General features: G+C 31.2%; 1 protein-coding gene across 1 annotated transcript; it reads right to left on the bottom strand.

Annotated features, from left to right (window-relative positions):
• Positions 1 to 7,299: 7,299 nt before the first annotated feature.
• LOC126771326 (phospholipase A1 member A-like) lies at positions 7,300 to 22,658 on the bottom strand. Its single transcript, XM_050491172.1, has 7 exons — positions 22,453 to 22,658; positions 13,581 to 13,725; positions 12,504 to 12,729; positions 10,444 to 10,624; positions 9,396 to 9,587; positions 8,066 to 8,234; positions 7,300 to 7,641 (listed from the first exon to the last, which is right to left on the bottom strand). The coding sequence occupies exons 1-7, from the start codon at positions 22,508 to 22,510 to the stop codon at positions 7,539 to 7,541; spliced, it is 1,074 nt and encodes a 357-aa protein (XP_050347129.1). The 5' UTR covers positions 22,511 to 22,658; the 3' UTR covers positions 7,300 to 7,538.
• Between the last annotated feature and the right edge of the window lie 565 nt (positions 22,659 to 23,223).

Raw genomic sequence — 23,223 nt, 5'->3', positions numbered from 1 at the left:
AGTATGGTACAAAGTTATATAATATACGAAAAAAATTGGGAGGTAGGTGTAATCGAGTAGATTTTTTTTTTATTTAGCGTAGGGCCGGGAATTGTGCACATAAGCGTTTATTGCTAATTAAATGATTTTGTAACAGTTAGAAATTTTTCCTTCTTAATAAAATTGATAATTTTCACAATGTCCAAAACTATGGCGGAAAGGGTAAGGATCGCCCGCGTTCTTGTCGCTGTTTGGCTAGAAAACAGTTTCACGAATATTATTAATACTGTAGCTATAAATTTTATAATAAATTACAAAAAAAAAAAACAAAAAAAAAAATATTCGTTTTCATTTTATTTCATATATGTTTTGTGTTAGTAAATATATTATTATTAACAATAACAGTGTGTATCAGTTATATATAATTTATTTATAATTTATGTATTCAATTCTCTTTCTTTATCTATGTAGACATAATATATTGATACAAATATATTGATGGTTATCAAACAAATATACCATTTGTTAGTGTTGAGCTAAGCACGAAAATATAGCCTATTCCAATAGAAGAATAAAGGTAAACAAACCCTAGATGATATAGAATATGTAATATTCCATGCGATTTTCTAATAGCTCTGTTATATTATGTACCATAAACAGTTCTTGATTAATATATCTTTGCATATAATACAACGCCATTCAACTGTACTTACTTACATCTATTTAAATTTTACTTCCGAAGTTTGGATGACAACTTCGCCGATATTTAAGACGCCATTTTTTCCATAATGAAAATCATAGATTATTGAAGATCTCGACCAATGATATCATTTCATTTTCAAAATTTGTGTTTATTCCTCTTGTGGTTGGAATAGGTTATACGTCATCCTTGTGACACGTATCGATTTAAGGTTATAATAAATTAAAGTTCTCTAAACCCATAGACAATGAAGAAATCATATAATTATTCGTATCACACTCGAGATAAAATGGAAAAAATATTCACATTATTATAAAATATTACATACTAGACAAACCGTTACACAATTTTGATAACAATCGATTTAGTGATTCAAAAGATTAATTATTTAAATGGTTTAAAAAAAGTGTCACATACGGTACGATTATTACAGACAAATAATATATAAATATTATTGATAAATCATCTGAAATAACTAATACTTACAATATAAAAGCTTTAAAAAAATATATGTTTATTAATTAGCATATTATTATTTTTTCTTGTTTAACTTTTTTTATTATAAATTATAATTTATTCATTAATAAATATTATAATATTTAACGTGTACTAGATAATAAGAAAATAATTTTATTATTATACGGGTGATCTCACTCTATAAGGCTGTGTTGACAATAAAACTCATAAATAAGGGTAATATAACGTAGTTTGTAAATACTGTATGAAAAAGGCATAAAGAACTGAGTTAGAAATATACCTAAGTCATGCTATAAACGTGACGTAGCGTAGCGTAAGTTTACTTAACGTGATTGTAATTTTTTTAAAAAGATTGTATTTCCGTTTATTTTATACTAGTTTGTTTAATTTTATTCTTTTGTTGACTGGGGTAGCTTTGGATAATGTGATAGGTTATTCAAAATTACTTCTAAACTTGATAATATCCACAATCACTGGCTACATTCTTGAGTACCAAATTCTGCACTAGTTACAAATAAATTACTTACTTGGTTAAGAAATAAACGTTTTCGTTATATGGTTATCTTCTACTAATTTATCTACTGAATCTTAAGTTTATTGTTATTAGAATCATTTTTACATGTAGTACGAACTACATCCGATCAAAAAACAACTTGAAACTGTTTTTAAAATGAATAGACTGCTGGTGGTACCACCCACTTATCACATATTTGATCGCCAAACAGCAGTACTTAGTATTATTTTGTTCCGGTTTGAGGGTGAGTGAGCTAGTATAACTACAGGTACAAGGGGTATAACATCTTAGTACAAAGAGGCAAAGTAAGGAATTGTTAGTATTTCTTATTGCGCCAATGTTTATAAGCGTTAGTAGCCACTTACCATCAGGTGTCCATTTGCACGTCAGCCTACCTTTTTTATAAAGAAATAAATCAATAATAACTGATGACATGGACTTGAAACTATTCGCATAAAATAATTCACGAGACAAACATCACAACCAATAAAAAAAAAAGTATTTCGATAAAAAAATATCCTGAAGTTACACCGGTTAATTCTTAATTTTTTAAATATTCGAAATTATATTTCACAAATTAGATTTATCATTTCAATGTACTTGTAATAAGTTTCATAATTTAACAATATAAAAAAAAAATTAGCGGTTAGTGAACATAAGTAGATATACATGAATTGTATTGTTATGATTATTAGTACTTTATTCGTATAATACTGATAAGTATACTTGCAAGAAAGAACTGACCGGTCAATTACAGATTAGACTCATATGTAAGGATTTGCTTTGAAAGTCCTGCAATTCGAAGCTGTAAATAATAAAACGCGTTCGTTCTGTTCGTCACAGGTAGAAACATCATCTTCCATAAAATCATTTTAATTATATTCGTATTTTTATCTATATTATTTAAAAGAACCGAAAAAAATTGCACGTTAAATATAAAATTATTATACGATTTTTTAAATACCTTTTTATAAAAGAGAAACATTTTTTTTTAATTACATTCACTATTATTATTTCCAGTTATTTCATTATATTCATCAGCTTAATTAAATTAACGTCATATAATATGTTTTTATAGGCTTAGGATAAAAATCTGCATGGATTTAAATAATATATTATTTTTACATTAAAAAATTTTTTTCATCGAATATATAATCTGTAGTAAAATATAATAAAGGTGTACTTAAGTTTTATAACTAAGCAATCATCGGTTTCAAACAGGCCTATTATATTGTATTTATGTAAAATAATAAACTATTGAAATTAAAAAAAAAGCAAATAAATATCATAATAATGTTGTAATATAGCTAAAAATAATTTACCACTGGTGGTAGGGCTTTGTGCAAGCTCATCTGGGTAGGTACCACCCACTCATCAGATATTCTACCGCAAAACAGCAGTACTTGGTATTGTTGTGTTCCGGTTTGAAGGGTGAGTGAGCCAGTGTAATTACAGTAATTAATAAGCTTAAGGGACATAACATCTTAGTTCTCAAGGTTGGTGGCGGATTAGTGATGTAAGCGATCGTTAACATTTCTTACAATGCCAATGTCTATGGGCGTTGGTGACCACTTACCATCAGGTGGCCCATATGCTCGTCCGCCTACCTATTCTATAAAAAAAACGAATGTGTAATAATAATAATTAGTATTTGTTTAATCTTATTAAATTATTTATAAAGGTGGTATATTAGGCTATTTAAAATAATATATGTCTATCAGATAATATTTCCCTATCTATTTATCAAAATTTATAGTTTTTAAATATTTTGCAATGTTTCATATACGTTTCTATTTTTCGATAATAATGTTATTATGCTAAGTAGATAAAGCTTGGTATATACACAGACCAGCTTGAATACTTCTGAATTAGAGCATGTTTATTTGATAATAATATAACTAAAAATATATAATTTAAAGGATATTACGTCGTTGTTTTGAAGGATGATTGTGGGACTCGTCACTGTTGACAGTGTATTGACATTTTAAGTTTCCTAAGAATAAAAAAAAATACAACAATCACAACGAAACAATAAAAAAGATCACGCGATCTATCAGTACAGGTATTCAAATACACGTAACATCTAAATACTTACTAATATATAAATCTGAAGAGTTTGTTTGTTGTAACTCGCTATTCACAATATCTAATAGTTAAAAGAAATATCTTAAATGCTATAGACTGTATAACATTAAGCTACGAACTACGGGGGTGAGGCTACCACTGTTCTGCTTTATATGTTTCAAATTAAATACAACCCGGCATACATTGCAATGACCCTATTTTTTTTTGTAAAATTCTCTGAAGCCAATAGTGCGCGTACCTTGTTGCTTCCTAGTTTCAACCGATTGAATGATGCGTTAACCCATACTATCAAGCAATCAGTTTGTGTACAGTACAACAAGTATGTAACTCGTTTAAATCAAAAGGGGGAGAAATATAAATATTTTTTAATACCTGTATAATTGTTATAACTACATATCTCATACTTGTATACTTGATATTTAATTGTTTGTTTTTTTTTTGTTATTAGAAATATGAGTAAAATTGTTAAGACTAGTATTTATATGCGCAATTTCGTTTGCATGGCAAGCTTTATTACAGTGTACGACAAATATGTTTTTATTTTAATGTATAATTATTTAAATAACTGTTGTCTCGTGAATGAAGCATATTGATTTTACTGGACTACAAATTGAAAACAGTAGCATTTTGATACAAAACACGACCCTAGTTACAATTTTTATATATATGTTACATTAGTGTAATTTTGTTATTAAATGTTGATTAAGATTAATTTGTTACTTTAAAGCATAATACATTAATATTTTAATTATGTTTTTGTAAATATTTCCTAATAAATTGATGAAATTATCTTCCCTAATATATGTTTGGAAATTATAATTTCGTTTGATTTAATTCCACGTATTTATAGACAATTATACCGAGTAAAAAATACTCAATCACTTATATATAATATTGAGTCATTATTTATTGTGAAGTCCGAACCGAATTGCGTCCATGGACGCCGAGTAAGGATTGTGTAGAAATTATAGTGCAATTGTGCCCCATAATTGTACAAAACACAAGAGCATTGCCTAAGTTGTCACTCTTATAATATGACGACAATTCGACACGACCGGCAGAGATCAGAACAATAACAAAAGTGTTACGTGATTTTTAAACCACCGGTATATAAAAAGCTAACTTCCTAACAGAAACTGCTTGTTACTGAGCATCAGATATGCTAGATATGTCAGATGTTTAAGAATTGAATCCAACACCGAGGCAATTACTGGTGGTAGTGCTTTGTGCAAGCTCGTCTGAGTAGGTACCACACACTCATCAGATATTCTACCGCAAAACAGCAGTACTTGGTATTGTTGTGTTCCGGTTTGAAGGGTGAGTGAGCCAGTGTAATTACTGTAATTAATAAGCATAAGGGACATAACATCTTAGTTCCCAAGGTTGGTGGCGCATTGGTGATGTAAGCGATCGTTAACATTTCTTACAATGCCAATGTCTATGGGCGTTGGTGACCACTTACCATCAGGTGGCCCATATGCTCGTCCGCTTTCCTATTCTATAAAAAAAGGTAATTACAGATGTAGTGACTAGATATGCATATGTTTACCTTCCGTCAGTTGCCTAGAAGCTAAGTATGTTTCTATATAATTTCTAACACAATTAATATGATTGGTTACTAAACGAAGATTCAGAGAGATAAAGAAGATTTTATAGGGACTGCTCAGCGGCTTTGGTAGGCCTTTGTGGAAGCCCTATAACCTTGGCTAGGTAGGCTAACGGTCATACTTAGTATTGTTGTTTCCTGTTTCGATATACTGGCTCAATCTGGAGCTTGTAGTTACAAGCACAATATAACAACTTAATTTCCAAGGTCCATTTAATAATAGATGGCATATTTGCGAGCCCGCCAACCAATATTAATAAAATATATCCACTTAACATTTTTATATTTCTACCGCCGAATAGCAATAATTTGTATTGGTGTATTCCGGCTTGCCCATAGACTCATGTAGAGTACGTATGAATGTGTAAAATAAATGATGGCCCATTTGGTATACTGGCTGCATAATATTTTTAAAAAAGGAGAACTCAGTACTTGTAAGCTCTGGAAGCCGATGACATAAATACGATTCAATAATACAAAAGTAATCATTAGAATTAATTTTATTTTACAGTAAATTAATAAATAAATCACACAATACCATTAAACTATTTACAAAAGTACAAGAGAACCAAGTAAGTATATATAACTTAAAAAAAATGGCAGTTATGAGACTAAGGATGACACTAAATCCCACAGAGTTAAAGTTGTAAAAAAGAATAACCTTAGTCTAAATTTATATTTGCTTATTACAAAATAAACGACGGTAACCAGCGCCGGCGTATCTTTTGATTCCCAACCGTATCCGATCGAGAACCATGTTTAAACTCATCGATAATGATGTCTCCTTATGGCCATTTGTTTTGGTATTATTTTTCACTGAAATGGTTTTTGCCATTTTGCCACATCTTGCCAGTGATTGCTCCGTTCTGTCTACCCCAGAACCCCAATATCATGGACAAACAAATTAATGCTTATTAATATGTTAATCTGTATGTCTTCCAAGCAATTACTCCAAATAAAAAAATCTGTCGAAGCTCACTAATTATAAGCAAATTAGAAAAAGACAAATCATAAATTGCAAGCTATACAAAACAATGTTTGCGTTAGTATTATTACATATATCTTATAAACAACATCCATTTAAAGAAAGGCAAGTAATTGTACTGACAATATGACTTATAATTTCTATTAATTACGCCAAGACTATTGACCTGTCTCCTTAAATTTATACCGATACATATGATTATATTGTATTATTTTGCAATTACGCGTGAATGTCACATATAACAATTTCCTTACTTAAAAATATTTGCTATATTATGTTAAATTCAAAGCAACTACATATAATAATCGATTTACTTTTGTAGTAATTGAGATCTAAATTAATCAGGTAAAATACATTAACTTGTTTCCGAATTGTACAGAATATACGCCGCAATTCGTGTAGGAAAATTATGAAAAATATATCTTTTCAGGGTGTCCAAAAATAAAACAGGTACGTATTGTAGATTTCGCTACGGCGACCATTTTACCGGAGACAAACCAGCAGAGGGTAATATCGTGCACTAATATGCACTATCCATATTAGTTTTGCATGCTCTCTGAAACATGGAAATGTAAGACTGCTACTAAGAAATTCATGTTAAAAAAAACCTACAACTTTTGAATTCCGAATCATCCTTAACCTTGGAAGCTCGCCACTAGACCAACGATGCAGGAAGGTCAGGTTAAATGGAATGCGTATGAAAACATTAGTTTAGTTTTAAAAGTAGCGTCTGATAATGGACGTTGCTAGCACATTTAACACGATGCTTGAAATCCATCAGCAGCCAACGTGACATTTCTTGCGGAATAACTCTATGTGAAATCCTCAATATTTTTGGATATTTTTTTATAAAAATGAATAAAACTTTAACTTCTAAATAAAATTGTTCAAGTTTTTTCCTATTACTCCGAAGTAAATTGCCACGAAGTTTTGTTTTGTTTTTTATTTGCAAGCGTCAGGCTGCTAGCTTCGGATCAATCTCCAGCTGTTACTCACAGTACATTTAGCACTTACAGGCGCTTATTATTATAGTGAAAGGTTGAGTATACGATGTTGTTTATCATAAGCTTATCAATTAACTCGACACCATATTTGAGGTAGGAAATATAATCTAATAATGAACTAGGTACGAATTAAAATAAATGTCTATGCACAAGAAATTCCCTGAAAACGAATATTCTATAAAATTTAATCAACTGTATGAAGTCACAGATCTAAGTCTTCGGGACTTTCCCGGGAAGCCTCTAGCATAGGGAGGATTCGCGTTTGTAGTAACATAATACACTCCTCTGGCGCTGAAAATAAAATGGCACATAAATTGTTGCTCTATTTTTCGAAAATTTCCAAGATTATTTATTATTCAGATTTTCTACTAGTGTAGATAACTCAAACACTTCATTCAAATTTTTCCGAGCTGACCATGGAACCTTATTTGTATTTTTGCAATAAAAATGTTGCCTCATTGTTTTGGTCTTGTTTTGGCATTGTTGAGCATTGTTAGACAATACCTTACTATCCTCTCATAATCACTACATCACCAATGTCATCATATGTTACCATATTTTGGTAAATCTACGATGTTTACTGCAACTAAAGATTGTAGTAGTTGATGCCTCACTCAATCTTTTATTCTGATTATTCCATGGATTTAAATTGAGTAAGGTAAGTAAGTAAAAAAAAAATCTTGCGTCACACACAAACGGGCTATTTTATACTTACTCATGCGTGACGTGTTCTCCCATGAGCACGTACTCGGTGTCCTTGGGTTCACACCAGCCGATCAAATACGAGAAGAGATTGGGACAGGGGCCGGCCCAGAAACCAACCTGGCTGTTGATAGACTCAATGAAGTATGGAGTTACTTTTGTGTGATCGCATGAAAGAGTTTCTGGAAGCAAGAAAAAAAAGATTTTGAAGGGCAAGTTATAGAAACTACTGTACATTTTAATCAATTGAAAAATACTATGTAAACGAAACGCAAAAAACATCTTATACTAAATAAAGTAAAAAAATAGTGACATCTATTGTGAACTCAATAAATTATAAGTTGCTGGTGGGGTCGTCTATAGTATGCGGTTACTTGTTTGTATTGTTGATTAAGTTGTTAGAGTGTAAAAAAAGAGATGGCGCTGTACCCAAACATTAACTGAATATATTTTTTATATATCTTGATCTAGTGATATTTATTATATATTTTAAATATTGTACTTAAACATAAACAAATATTTTCAGTTATTATAGCGAGTCTTATTTTACAAAGTTACTTATCGAAGGTTTTTAAAATAATATGTGTCTGCGTGTATGTATGTCTCTGTACATTCGTTCTCAATATTGTTTTCTTATGTCTTGAGAACAAATAAAATTGTTGGGTATTCTTAATTAAGTTTTTTATAATTATTACTTATATTATTTTAATAATTATAGGCAAGTTTTTCTATACAGCAAAACTGCTCGATAGATTTCAATAAAAACTTGATCAGGTTCTAGTTACATGATTATGCATCGAAATAATCCGGTCCCATGTCGATATCATTACTTGTTTATCTCGAGACGAAAATTGACAACGAACGTACAAGCATATACACATAAATATTTCCAAAAATATATACATAGCATTTAACCATACAATTTGAATATGTGTCATAATTTGAGATTTAAAAAATTCAAATGACTACAATAACTTACTTCCGATACGTAATTATCGTGCTATTTCACAACGACATAGAGAATCGAGATGGCCTAGTGGTAAGAACGCGTGAATCTTAACCGATGATCGTGGGTTCAAACCCGGGCAAGCACCACTGAATTTTCATGTGCTTAATTTGTGTTTATAATTCATCTCGTGCTTAACGGTGAAGGAAAACATCGTGAGGAAACCTGCATGTGTCTAATTTCATTGAAATTCTGTCACATGTGTATTCTACCAACCCGCATTGGAGCAGCGTGGTGGAATAAGCTCCAAACCTTCTCCTCAAAAGGGAGAGGAGGCCTTAGCCCAGCAGTGGGACATTAACAGGCTGTTACTGTAGAGAAATAATTGGTATCTTACGGAATATAGTATCATGTGCGCATCCTGGCTGACTGGAACCACCATTGACGTAGAAATCTGCATGGCCGTTGGGGCCCCACTGACCGAGGATGCCCGCGCCAGTGTGCAAGATGTCCACAAAGTGAGCGTCAGTGTAATCGAGGTCCCGTGATCTATTATTGCCCATGTAGAAGAATATTGTGGGGTCAAGACCTAGAACGATAACAGTTTCATATTAAATGAGAATTTTTTACTTCTATTTCTATGATTATCGGCGCGTATATTTAAATGTCACTCAAATTTTGTTTACGGTCCAAATGTTGGCCCTGTGATTTCCTACGTTCCTTATAGACAAGTTACTGTCTTGATTTTTAAGCTACAAACGTCTGATAATAATGCTTATTAGATTATAACTGAAAGGAAGTTCGTCCCTGATATTTAAACCTGACATTTTTATATTAAAACGTTAACGTTACAGGTAATAAGATAGAATATTGCAAGTTCATATTTTAATCGTAATAGTAGTAGTCTAATTTCATGTTTTCTAATTATTACGTCAACTGAAGTTTTCCTAAGAATAATAGTAATGCAAGACGTGCTCTACTGGAAACATAAAAGCAGCATTATGTGCGAACTAAAATTCATCCATAACAGAATTTTACACATTTAGCAGTTTTAACTAAATGAGATATTGTTTTCGTTCTCCTGGCCAATTTCGACCACGGTTGTCAATCCTAAGAGAGATTAGCCCTTAACACAGGACATATTATAGTGAACTACTGTGTGCGTAAACACAGATGCATTATGTATTCCTTCACTCTCATTATCCGATGGAACGGCAATTTGACACGACCGAATAAAAGCTTTGCGTGCTATCCGAAGTACGGAATGGATACTCATTTTTTAACTTCCAGATTCCGGGTTAATGCTGAAAATTTTCGACTAAAACACCCAATAACTCTTTATTGGCCAACCACGGGCTTGAACCTCATGATCTGCCTTTTCTAGCCACTACACTAACGAGGAAATCGAGCATTTTTATAATTAAATAAAATATTAATAATAGTACCAGTTATTCGTCCAAGCTTGCCCTCAGATAAATGATTGGCGACAAGGCCAAGAATGTGTGCGCCAACACTGTAGCCAATGGTATGTATCTTCTCCGGCGGTACTGGCTTGATAGGGTGATACTGTAAGTACTCCACCAGCTGGGTTATGCACATACTTGCGAACCGAGGAGCCCACTCTATCTAAAACAACATTAAATATATAAATAATTTTGAAGTCGGTCTAACATAATGATAATTATCTAGTTCATTTTTGTAATTGTTTTTCGATAACAATACCAATATAAAGAAGAGGGCTTAAAAAGAATTTGAATATATCATTTCGTTTTTAATATTTATAATGCAGTATTATACTTTACTAATAAAATTAAAAAAAGACCTTGACTTCTGAGTTTCTTGAAATGCCAAGAACTAATATTAGATACTACCTACGTGTTTATAAAAAATACATCTCAATTATGTTGAAAGATACGTATAAAATAAGTAAAAGTAACTCCTCGTTAACCGAGATGGCCTAGTGGTTAGAACACGTAAATCTTAACCGATGATCGTGGGTTCAAACCCGGGCAAGCACCACTGAATTTTCATGTGCTTAATTTGTGTTTATAATTCATCTCGTGCTTGACGGTGAAGGAAAACATCGTGAGGAAATCTGCATGTGTTTAATTTCATTGAAATTCTGCCACATGTGTATTCTACCAACCCGAATTGGAGCAGCGTGGTGGAATAAGCTCCAAACCTTCTCCTCAAAAAGGGAGAGGAGGCCTTAGCCCAGCAATGGGACATTAACAGGCTGTTACTGTACTGTATATAACTCCTCGTTTCTGGAGGAGTCTCTAATGTGGCGGATACACGTGTCAATTTTTATCCGCCACATGCAGGTTTCTTCACGATGTTTATCCTCAATCGCCAAGCACGAGATGAATTATAAACATAAATTAAGCAAATAAAAATTCAGTGGTGCTTGCCCGCGTTTGAATTTGGAATCATCGGTTAATCGGTTAATAAATTAATATAATATTATTACAATTAAATAAAATATCATACTTAACAGTAAGAAGACCAAAAACGACGACGACATCATATTTTCTTTGAAATTTGTAAACATTTCTCATGCAAGTGACTTTTTTTTGTCTTTTTGAGTAGTAAGTTAAGAAATACTTCAAATAGTATGCATTATTTATTTCAGGTGTAGGTATACTTAATATTTTATTACTAAGTATATTCGAACCTTCTAAGAACAATTTTAGTAACCACAAACGATACCGCAATGATACTGATGTAATGTCTTAATTTATAATTTATATAGATGAACGTACAATATATCTTATACTGCAATTAACTTTAAATGCATATGTTACTTTGTTACTTATAACAAAGCCATATAGTATATAAAGTATATAAGTGTGGTCTTAACCAATAGTCACAAATAACTATAAAATGGACCAAGTAATAGTTACAAGACTAATTTAATTCCAATTTATATTGTTTTATTAGTACATAAATGTTGTTTGTTTTCTTTTGTTGAAGAATAAATAATATTTATATTGTGTTTTATTTTATACTAATAAATGTTTAGTAAGTATTGTTTTAAACATCGTACGAAAAATTTACAAATTGCATATTCAACGACGCTGTTGGTAAGATGTGTAATCAATGTGTGGTTATTCAACTTATTGTCGGTACTATTTACTCAACACATTTTCTACCGTAAAACATAAGTACTTAGTATTGTTGTGTTCTAATTTAAAGAGTGAGTGAGCCAATTTAAATACTGGCAAAAGGGACATAACAATTTAGTTCCCAACGTTGCTGTTTCATTGACGATATAAGGGATATTATTTCTTACAGCACCGTTGACTATGGATTAACTTTGATACTTACCATTGCCCAGAGTGTACAGTTACACTCTGTATACTATGTAAAAATAGGGTGCGGAAATATTAACATAATATATTAATTTGCTCCAAATTTCAGAACTGTTCCACACAGCATTCCATGTTTTTGTCGATAGAAAACTAAATCGTTTGAATAAAAATTACTTGAAATAAGGAATATTAACCTGACTGAGACAAGGTTCCTTCACAAGTGTTCCATAATCAACGATGATGATATTATAGTTTCCTTGCTTGAAATACGCTTCTCTCATATCAGTACTTGGGGATAGATTTCTGCCCCCTCCGAACCCATGCACGACGATCTTTGTTGGATGTTTTTTGTTAAATTTTGAATATGTAAGCGAGTCATTGTCAAGTGTATTTATTAATTCGCCTTTCTCTTGAGTCGATCTGAAACAAAATGAAGAATAAAGCAATCGACCTTCAATTAAATATTTAATCGAGGTTGTATGTAAATAACATGTTTAGCTTTGTTAAAATTTTAAATGATAATTTAAAATATGCTACCATTATATTTATTTGTTTTCACATTTTTATGACATATGTTTTTAGAATAATTTGTATTTATTTTATAGAAACAAATGACAATTACAAGAACATAAAATATATAAAAAAATAATCTTTAGCGATCAGATAATAACATATTCAGTCGTATTTTCCAAGTTCAGATATATCCTGACTATGTAAGTTATTTATTATATGTTAGTACATATTTAAGATAGTGAAAAAAACTATTATTTTAAGGCCTTACAGGTGATAGTATGGCATTGTATTAAATTATTTCTTATGAGTCTACTTTATAAGGTTGCAGATCTCGAGGTTCTGTGTTCAAATTGAAACGAATCCAAATCCAAATAAGATTCAGGATTTGACCGTCAATAAATTATCAGTAATTCACATATCACACACATTCACATTTACACTTCTGTGCCTAGAACAATACATAAATCATCTGATCCTGCACCTGATCTTTATCCAATATTATTAAATTACCATCCCATCGGATAATGATAATACGTATTTGCCCACGAAATGCCCTATCACTAGGGCTTATCACTAGGCCTGCCCGTCTTGGTAAGTACCGTCCACTGGTTACTTATTCTACTGCCAAAATTATTAAATGCTCAAAGCATTCAAGGCAAAGTTTTTGGATGAAAATGTCTATTAGATTTACCTGTCTTTCTGCCTTCTTACGATGAATATAAAAATGTTTGTATGTTTTATGTTTATGTAATACAAACCTTGTGTAAAGATAATACTGCATCTTAGGATGTGGACATCTAAATGGAGGTGGAATGCATGACCCCGTCTTAAGGAGATCCCTGACAGATTGAGGTTTCTTCTCTCGGCCATCTTTTAAAGAGTTTTGCTCTTGGGTCTTTAGCTCTGTAAAAAAATTAAGCTGATTAATTATATTTGACTCGCTGAGAAAATTAATTGAATACTCGAGTTTAGATCTTAATTAAAGATTGTTTCAGATCCGAGCAAGTACTTTATTAATATATTTAGTAAAATTAAGTATTGCTCAGGAAGTATCCCACAACTTCAGAGAACGAAAGGATTTGGAAGTTATTGGGCAGAATCAGTGGTTGATTTAAAGTTATCATATTATGTCCGATACCTGTAATTTTTCTCAAGATGTTTTCCCAATTATAAACACAAATCTGACACAAAAATTACTGTGATGTTTGCCAGGTTCGAATCCGCTCTTCGAATCACTCTTTGATCTCTATCAATATATTTACCTGTTCCGTCAACTGAGCCATCTTGGCTTCATTCTGATTCCTTAAATAAAGACATATCTAAATTTCTTACATTATAAACACACAAGTCTATAGTAATAAATTTAAATTAGTCTTTACAATATTCCAATATACGCTAGGGCTAATCACAAGTTGGGTAAAGATTTCGTTATTGTAATGTTTCGATATTTTGGAGCAGCGGTGTATTTGTAACACTTAATTATTAGTGTTATTCATACTACTTGACTACACTAATTACAAAAACTGCAAGAGATAATTAATAATGAACAAGTATCCGCTCGCGACTTCGCCCGTGGATGAGTGGGAAGGGGAGGTAGATGCCTTGTACCCTATGTCCCCGAAAACTGTGAGGTTAAACGGAAGCGGCGGAGTGGATACATTTTATACAACTATACAAAAAATGTATAAGCTGTGTTCTATTATATAAAGCAGTTTGTTTTTTTGAAGTCGTTAATCTCAGGATCTGCCAGTTCAATTAAATATATTAGTAACTTATTTACTCCTGCTTCCCCCTTCCTTCTTAAGTCCACGCGAGCTGGTTCTCGATGTCACCGCCTAACTGTGACATCAATTCCATCGCGAACAAAGAAATTTGGCAACTCCTTTCTTTGTCGCACTTCCAAAAAATGGAATTCCTTACCAGCTCACGTATTCCCCTCCTCTTACAACCCGGGTTCCTTCAAACGAGGCGTGAAGAGGCATCTTGCGGGCCGGCAAGGCGAAGGCGGCTAGTGCAGAACATTCTTCCCGTCTGTACTGGCCGTCGTCGCGTTTGGACTCTACTACCACTTACCATCAGGTGGAGTAGAGTCATTTGCCCTCCCGGCGATATAAAAAAAAAAAAAATAATAATAATAGGATTGTAGATTATATTATAACGATCACGCTACGTCATAAAAGGGCGAAGCAGTAACATTTAACGCAAAGGAAACCGTTCTTCGCTTCTTTTTAATCCTTTAAATTTGTGAAGAATAAAAAAATTATTTAAAGATTATTTATGTTGTTGTTTCCGTAGTCTGGTTTCCGCAAAGTATAATAGTGCCACAAAATCTCAAGACGACTTTTTTGTTAAGCGTCAATTCTATCAGCATTTGACACTTCAACATCCGTATGGTGACGGGAAATCAAGTTACGAGATTTTGCTTTTGTTGGTTTAGCATTTCTGAAAATTTTATTTGATAAGAGCTAAGACGCAGGTTCTCTGATCATAAGATTACCGCCACCCATGTGTATTTGCAGAACCGGGTGAACTGCCAGTGGGTTGTCAGCTTTAAATTATGATGGCAATCTCAAGCGGGAATAGTTGTTGAAGAAACAATGTGATGAGTATGCCGACCCCGAAAGAGACAAACGCATGATATATTTTAATGTTAAAGAGAAAAGTCTTAAGTTTCTCAAAACATGTTATAATAAAAACAAATTTTCCATTTACAACGATGTTGTTACATCTTTATTATTTATAAACTTGGTTGTAACGATTTACTAAAACGCCTTGCAAACCTTGTTCTCTACGTGACGGAAACGTGTGAGTTATTTAGGTAAACGCGTTTCTTTGTTTTAAATGTCGAGCAGTCAGACCGTAAAATAGAAGCGAGCGTTGATTTATTCGAGGCTACATTCTAACTAAGTTTTGGCACTGATTTCTGACAGGCGATTCATAAAGAAAAAAACATTTGCATAATTTATATATATCAACTCTTGATTATTTTTTCATTAATATATTAAAAAGGACGCAAATTTTTATCACCATATTTATATATTTGATGCAAACGTCTTTTTTATTTAAAATAGGTAGGCAGACTATCAAATGTTCCATCTGATGCATTACATGTTTCCCACACGGGAACAGTGGCGGGGTATGTGGGGCTCGCCGGTTTCCAAGGCACCGATTGCAAACCGAACATCGGAATACAAACTAAAACCAGCGGTACTCTTTCCGTGTTATCAAGGAGCGCCACCATATACTGAGTAGATGGTACCTACCCAGACGGTCTTGTACAAAGCCATATAACTATACTATTGAGCAGAACTTGTTCTACGGAAACCAGGCAACAGATATACTACATATACTACATTTCTTTTTTAAATACATACTATGTTTATCATATTTTTTATTAAATTATAAACCAAATTTTAATTATGTTTTAAATTATTTAATTTGCAATAGAAAAATGCAGACCACAGTAGCTAATTATTAAATATATAATTTAGGCTTTGCAACCGAGGTTAAAATATTTCATAATTGTATAATAATATTCTTCAAGTACGTCAGAAATAAATAAATTACAATAGTAAATATATCAACATACAAAATTATAGACACTATAAGGCGCAATGTAAAGATCTCTTCTAGAAAACTTAAAACAGATTAAATATAAATAACAGTATAAATAAGAGTAAACAAATATATATAATTATATTATAATTAATAAAATAGAATTAAGGAGGATAACCGTGAATGGTGATAATATTGAAGTTTTAAAAAATTATATTTTTAATGACATTTTTATGCTTTGTAAAACGAGTTTTATTAAAACTCAAATCAAGTACAAGTTGTTAAGCCCGGCCTCTATTTCTCAACAAGGTCTTTATGTAAGCTGCATAATCGTATAAATATATAATTATATGATCTCGCTATATTCATCTTACTAGTCACTTTGATTTAAAAAAATACATTTCATTTAAATATTTCGAATTCGTGCTTATATTTTCAATAAATAAAAACAATTTAACTTAAACTAATTTACAAAAACTAATTTGAGAAAATAGTTTCAAACTATATTATATCTTGCTAACTGATTTTTTGTCTCTGCGGACATTCTTAATGGAGGATAACCAACTGCGCAGATATTATAGTGCTCAAGTGTGGGCGCAAACACAGGTCCACTCGTTAGTCGATCAGAAAGAGTTCAGGTGCAGGACAAACGGCTTTACCAGCGTTCCAAAGTACCAATTTGCAATATCTTTTTACCCTCTGCTTTTAGGCTTTACCCAAGGCTTGGATCCAGAACTGCTGAATCTGTATTCTTACAAGCTAGCAACTAGACTATACCAACGAGGTACAGACAGACTAGGAAAGTAGTTTTGTACGTTTTTTTTTCTATTTCATTAAAATGTAAAAAATACACGCAATAAAAAAACTTATATATAGAAACTGTTGTATCTTTTCTGTATATCTGAGTTTTTAGCTTTAATTTGACAGTTAATTATACAATAGTGTTTGCTGGGCGCCTAGCAATGTAATATTTACAGGTTTGATTCTGACTATTTGGGTTATTGTCATCCTCACTCCTAACACAAGCTTTACGCTTAATTTTGTTCTTCGCTTGTTATTCGTCCGTAAATCGCTTTATTGAAGGGGTAAACGAAATATTCGTCTGTAGTTAATGCAAAGAAAGATCTTGCAAATACGACGCAGAAACGCGATTGATTAAAATCAGTTATTAGCGTTATAAAGTAGTACCGAGTTATTACATAGTTAATGTTTTGCCAATGATTATCAATTAACTGTAAGATTATAGAGAATACAAAATGCAAGAAATTTTCAAGTGTTAACTAAATGTTTTGAATGATAAGAATTTTACTTTTTATTAGTTGTTCTACGCTTGATATTTTCAAAGGTGTTGGATTGAAATTGCATTGAACTATAATGTTACAGAGATATAACATAGGTGCATGTGATTACAAACAGTTGTTTACATATCCTATGCAGTTGATTGGGTAATCTTTAAGAATGGCTGTCGTGAACAAAATTTTATCACGAAAACGACATTAGACATTATTATTAGTTAAAATATTTAATCCACGAGAAATTGAATAATTTATTCAAACACATTACCTAACTGCATATAATTTAAATCAACGATAAATACAATAATTTTTCTGCATATTATTGTGTAAAAACAAGTTATTTAAAATGCATGTACATAACAAATGTAAGTATGATGTAAGTAATAGACAAGAAACAATCACAACATGAAGACATAACGAAAAACGCAAAACAATTATTATGTACACAAAAAAAAAAATACAATGACGAGAACGGTGACATGAGAAGATAATGTAATCGCGTATCTGGTTTCCCACAGACATCCATCACAGTAGGGCCTATCTTTCAGTAGATACTCTCCTGTGTAAAGTATCGAATTTTATTGGACGGCAAATTGATTATGATTCAAAGTGTGGCAGGTCATTAAACTTTCACTCTCCAATAGACTTTCAAATTCCAGTCAAGGGTTAGTATAATGATATGTAAATAAAGAATTACATAAAAAATATAATAATACGTTAATTATCTACGAATTTGAGCTTTACATTAAAATTAAATCTTGTGAAATGATTCAAATGTGCGTGTACGTTGTATTTTAATTTATTACGAATAGATTATAAATTTATTTGATTTAGGATTCGGTGTTTAAAAGCTTCTATGAAATAAATATATATTTGAGATATATATATATATATCTCAAATATATATTTATATATATATATATATATATATATTATGTATTCGAGTACTTACTATGAAATTATATAATTTTCAATTAGCTAATTTAGCATTTTAATATCACACGACTATTATTAAATGCCTGTGTTAAATTATTGGAGTATTACCAGTAGTGTGTATGAGCTTAGAAACTGTATTTGTTCAATGCTTAAATAAACAACCTGTTAATGTCCCACTGCTGGGCTAAGGCCTCCTCTCCCTTTTTGAAGAGAAGAAAAAGGCGGAATACACATGTGGCAGAAATTAGACACATGCAGGTTTCCTCACGATGTTTTCCTTCACCGTCTAGCACGAGATGAATTATAATCACAAATTAAGCACATGGAAATTCAGTGGTGCTTGCCCGGGCTTGAACCCACGATCATCGGTTAAGATTCACGCGTTTTTCATTCTTCGTTCACTGGGTCATCTCTAATCTATCTAAAAAATCTCTAATCATCTAATATATGTTTTAATAATTTAAAACAACAATTTGTTATATAGCTAAATACAAAGTATTAAATACAAAAATAAATAAATATTAAATACTAATTTATTTAATATATTTAGAGGTCAAAAATCGTCTGTGAGGACGTTTTAATGTTTTCTACCGTTGGTATTTATTTTACTGAAAACGAATTATAATCTTTTTTCGATAAAATATTACATTAATATTGAATAAGTTTAATTTAAATACTCTTTCGAAGTCATAGCCTTCACCGATGATAGGAGGGTTGGTTAAATTTTCGCCCAGAGAATTGGAATTGCGATTCTACGGAAAAATGCTGCTAGCATTCTTGCTACCATTCCACGTAATCATTATTTGTGTAGTTGATACATATAATGCTAATTATTAATAAAAACTATTTTAGAAAAACTACATAACATTCTCTAGAAATATCGGCCTAACTTATATATGTTGTATAGCGGATGATTAGATTAGTTAGCCAATGTTGTGTCTTCTTCTCTCGTATTTCAAATCAATAACGATAGAAAGAGCGCAATCAATGTTCAACTAATCACCCGCTTAACAACGTAAAGTAAGGCCGTTTTTTAACAATACGAATAAGTAATGTCATTAACATGAATTATGAATGTTTGTCATTGAAGCAATAAATTGCGTAATAAATAAGCTGCTTATGCATAGGAATGACTGTTAATGACACAATTAGTATTTAGTATTCGATTTTTGTACGGTTAGAGACATGATGAAAGTTAAGTAGTTGACTAACCTATATGGAAACCATGAGTAGGCTTTGTTTCTTCTCATCACAATGTAAACGTTAGCTGGTTCGATATATATATTATGTTACCACATAACTGTGAGTTGCTTAAAAGAAGTTGCTAAAAAAATATTTTAGAATAACAAACGTGCGAATGGGCCATCTAATGGTAGTTGGTCGCTTTTGCCGATGGACACTGATATTGTATGTTGATTATCTCATCATCTGGTCCGATTTAAAAAAAAACTTCTAGCAATAGATATCTCGTTCAGAAGGTTGTATAGACTATATAAGGCGACAACGGGCAGGGCAGTACGTAACACGTGTGTAACACCGCGTGAAACAGCTAGTCTAAGTTAGATTCTTTCAGGTTTAATAAAAACAATGTACATCTAAAAAATATAGTAACGTAACCATTTAAATGTTCCTTTAAAGTAAGAGATTAGCTTTTGAAAAAGTAAACAACCTCGCGAAAAAAAATTTAAAAATTAACAATTTACACCTTGAAAGCACACACACATGCCATTGCTTAGAATTTCATAACAACAAAATGCTAATTTATATGTCAAAGGTTTCGTAACTATTAAAAAAATACATGTTAAATTATATTGATTGCTTCATAATACCCAAGGAACTTATTTCACCTTGCATACCGAGAACGGATACCTGCACTGTCTTTTTAACCATACAATAACATTTTATCAAACAAATTCATCCAAAACATTTTAAATTTACCGATATATTGAGAGCTAATGTTAAAATAATATTAATAAGGCATGTTATTATATACAAGGATATAATACATTGGAGTTAGTATTCGTTGATACATACAAGATGCATAAATTTAATTGTGTTCAATTAATAAATTATTAATGAAAAAGTATAACTAAGTTTCTAGCCGTTTATTTTTAGTAGAATCTACATTTACCGGTGGTAGGTTTATAATATTAGGTTTAATCTTGTAAAATGACGATATATAAGTGCTTGTAAGAGCCTACTTGTATAAAGTGTATTTTGATTTCATTTGAATATGTTCTAATCAATTATAAAATAAGCCGTATACTAAACCTATGCGGCCTTACTAATAAAGGTTGCTTAGCGACTGATTTCTCCTTATATGTCATTATTGATTTGAAATTCAAAATTAGAAGACACAGCATTGATTATTTCAACGTTTATAACTGAGACCGACGAGTTTTTAAATGTTTTTTCAAATACTAGTATTCAAATACGTATCTATACGTATCTTTTTTGAGAGCCTCTTTTAATAATATAAATAACATTTTTGTTAACAAATTTTAGTGTTAGTATATGTTAAATGCTATATAAATAATAAAAGTTACATTTTTTAGTATCGCTTTTAAATTACATGTATCTATGGATGCGTCCTTAAACAGAATAAAAAAAATATATAGTCAAGATTTTATATCTTTTGTAACTTGTGATATTGTATTATACGATAACTGCAAACTTGTTGTAATATTAAGATGCTAATTCTAGTATATTTATATATCTTAAAATATACACGGAAATATAAACTTTAATGTTAGTGAAATTACATTACATAACAGTAAATATTATATTATCGAGTACCTACTCGGAATGAATAAACATTAGTTATCTTAGATCAAAATTACGTCAATTTTGTTAAATAAATTATAAAAAAAAATAGAATGTTAAAAGGAAAATGTAACAAATAATTCAATATCATACCGTATTTGGTTCGTTATCTTGTTTAACTTTCACTTTGAAATGGAAATTAAGCCTACCGTTTAATTATAATTCAGCAGCTTGTCGTGACCTTGCTATGTGGTAAGCGGTCACCGTTAAAAATGTTATCAAAGACCATAAGCCTCAGTAATAGCTGTAAATGGCTTAAAAATCCGCACTGCATTAAAAGTTTATAGTAAAAATGTATATTATATATGGCTGAGTTTTTTTCAGTTCTTCTCAGATATAGTATAGTATGCTCTGAGTATAAAAGGTAGTTTTTAATTTGACTATCAATAAATAAGTGTAATGCTTCTATATTGAATAAAGGAATTTCATTTTATTTGATTTGTAAGGTTGATGATGCTTATTTCACATTTAGCGAGTTTCTTAAAAGTCTCTAAGTATAAGGAATTATTTAAAAATATATAATATAAATGATTGTGCTGTTGTCGAGTAGTACAAATATAAGAAAATTAAAGTTTTTAAAAGAGAAGAAAAATTCCTTATTCGTTCGCTCGTATGAGCTGTGAGACTTAAGCTGATTATGCAATGAATGTTGGCCGACTAACTTTTGTAACGTAACCTACTCGGAAGTAGGCGCATTGTGCGAAATGCGCGCGCGATTGTACCATATTTTACGCATCATTTCCTTTCATACAAAATAAATATTTCTGTTATTATAATTTAACTGTAATTAAAATAAATTAAAATATTATTGTTTTTTTTTTATAAAACCATAAAAAACGACTATTTTATTAAAATTGAGGTTTTAAGCTGATTCAGTGTGTCTGTGTTGTTTAATAAAAAAAAAGTTAAACAAAACAAAAACATTCAAATTACGCTGAATTAACAGTTTAATAAAATAATGTATTGAATTTATTTAATTCTAATTATTTAAAAAACAGCATTAACATCAAATGTTATTTACCAGAAAATTGTAGTACATATATTCCAAAAATTAGAAGCCACTGCGCGTTAGTCACCATTTTTATCACAAAGGAAGGAATATCCTTTTGAAATCAACTGAATATTATCACAGACAACATCACATAAATGTCAAAAGCATTCAATTGACCACCGTCTCTTGAGGTCGGCAAAAGAAGTTTTTATATTTTTATTTTTTTTAACGACCACGTGAGGTTCGGCTATTTGCGGAACCCTTATACGTCTATCACGTTCGTTCTCAGTTAAGTCACTGAAAGCGAAAGTGACTGCACGCCTTGCCGTGTGGTTCCTCTTGCGAAAACTAAGATATGACGAATTCAACATAAAACACATTATTATAACCGCATCATCAAATTACTGTAATTTATGTAATGAGTTTATACAGTACAATACTGACAGTGCCAACGAATGTAAATGTATTTTTAGTAAAATTTATTCTTTTAAGTACAAACAAATATTCAAAAATCCCAGAGAGGTTTAAGTCAAGTTTATAAACTTGATTCTAAGCTGTTATAATAAAAGAATACGTTCGAATTTTAAATGACGCAACCGAATGTTGAACTATTTTAAAGATACTACGGAAGATTTATTTACAAGCATCACCGTCATTCAGCCTATCGCATTTTCACATGCCTCTTCCAAAGATCCTCCCGGTCGTCCGTTACACCAAGAGAATATTGTGATTTACTCGGATCCCCATATTGTTCAGATTAATCCACTTATTTAACTTCGTTAAAAGCTCATCTCTAACGGC

The sequence above is a fragment of the Nymphalis io genome, chromosome 10 (genome assembly GCF_905147045.1).
Source record: "Nymphalis io chromosome 10, ilAglIoxx1.1, whole genome shotgun sequence".
In the NCBI taxonomy this organism is placed as follows: domain Eukaryota; kingdom Metazoa; phylum Arthropoda; class Insecta; order Lepidoptera; family Nymphalidae; genus Nymphalis; species Nymphalis io.
Note: the sequence above shows the minus strand (reverse complement) of the source record. Positions and strands in the feature narration are given on the sequence as shown.

Excerpts from the sequence above, each read along its gene's own strand:
- LOC126771326 (XM_050491172.1), bottom strand. The coding sequence starts at position 22,510 with ATGGTGACTAACGCGCAGTGGCTTCTAATTTTTGGAATATATGTACTA. Across the intron at positions 12,730-13,580 it reads CAGTATTATCTTTACACAAG|ATCGACTCAAGAGAAAGGCG; the intron begins GTTTGTATTACA and ends ATTTTGTTTCAG. Across the intron at positions 10,625-12,503 it reads AGGAACCTTGTCTCAGTCAG|ATAGAGTGGGCTCCTCGGTT; the intron begins GTTAATATTCCT and ends ATGTTGTTTTAG.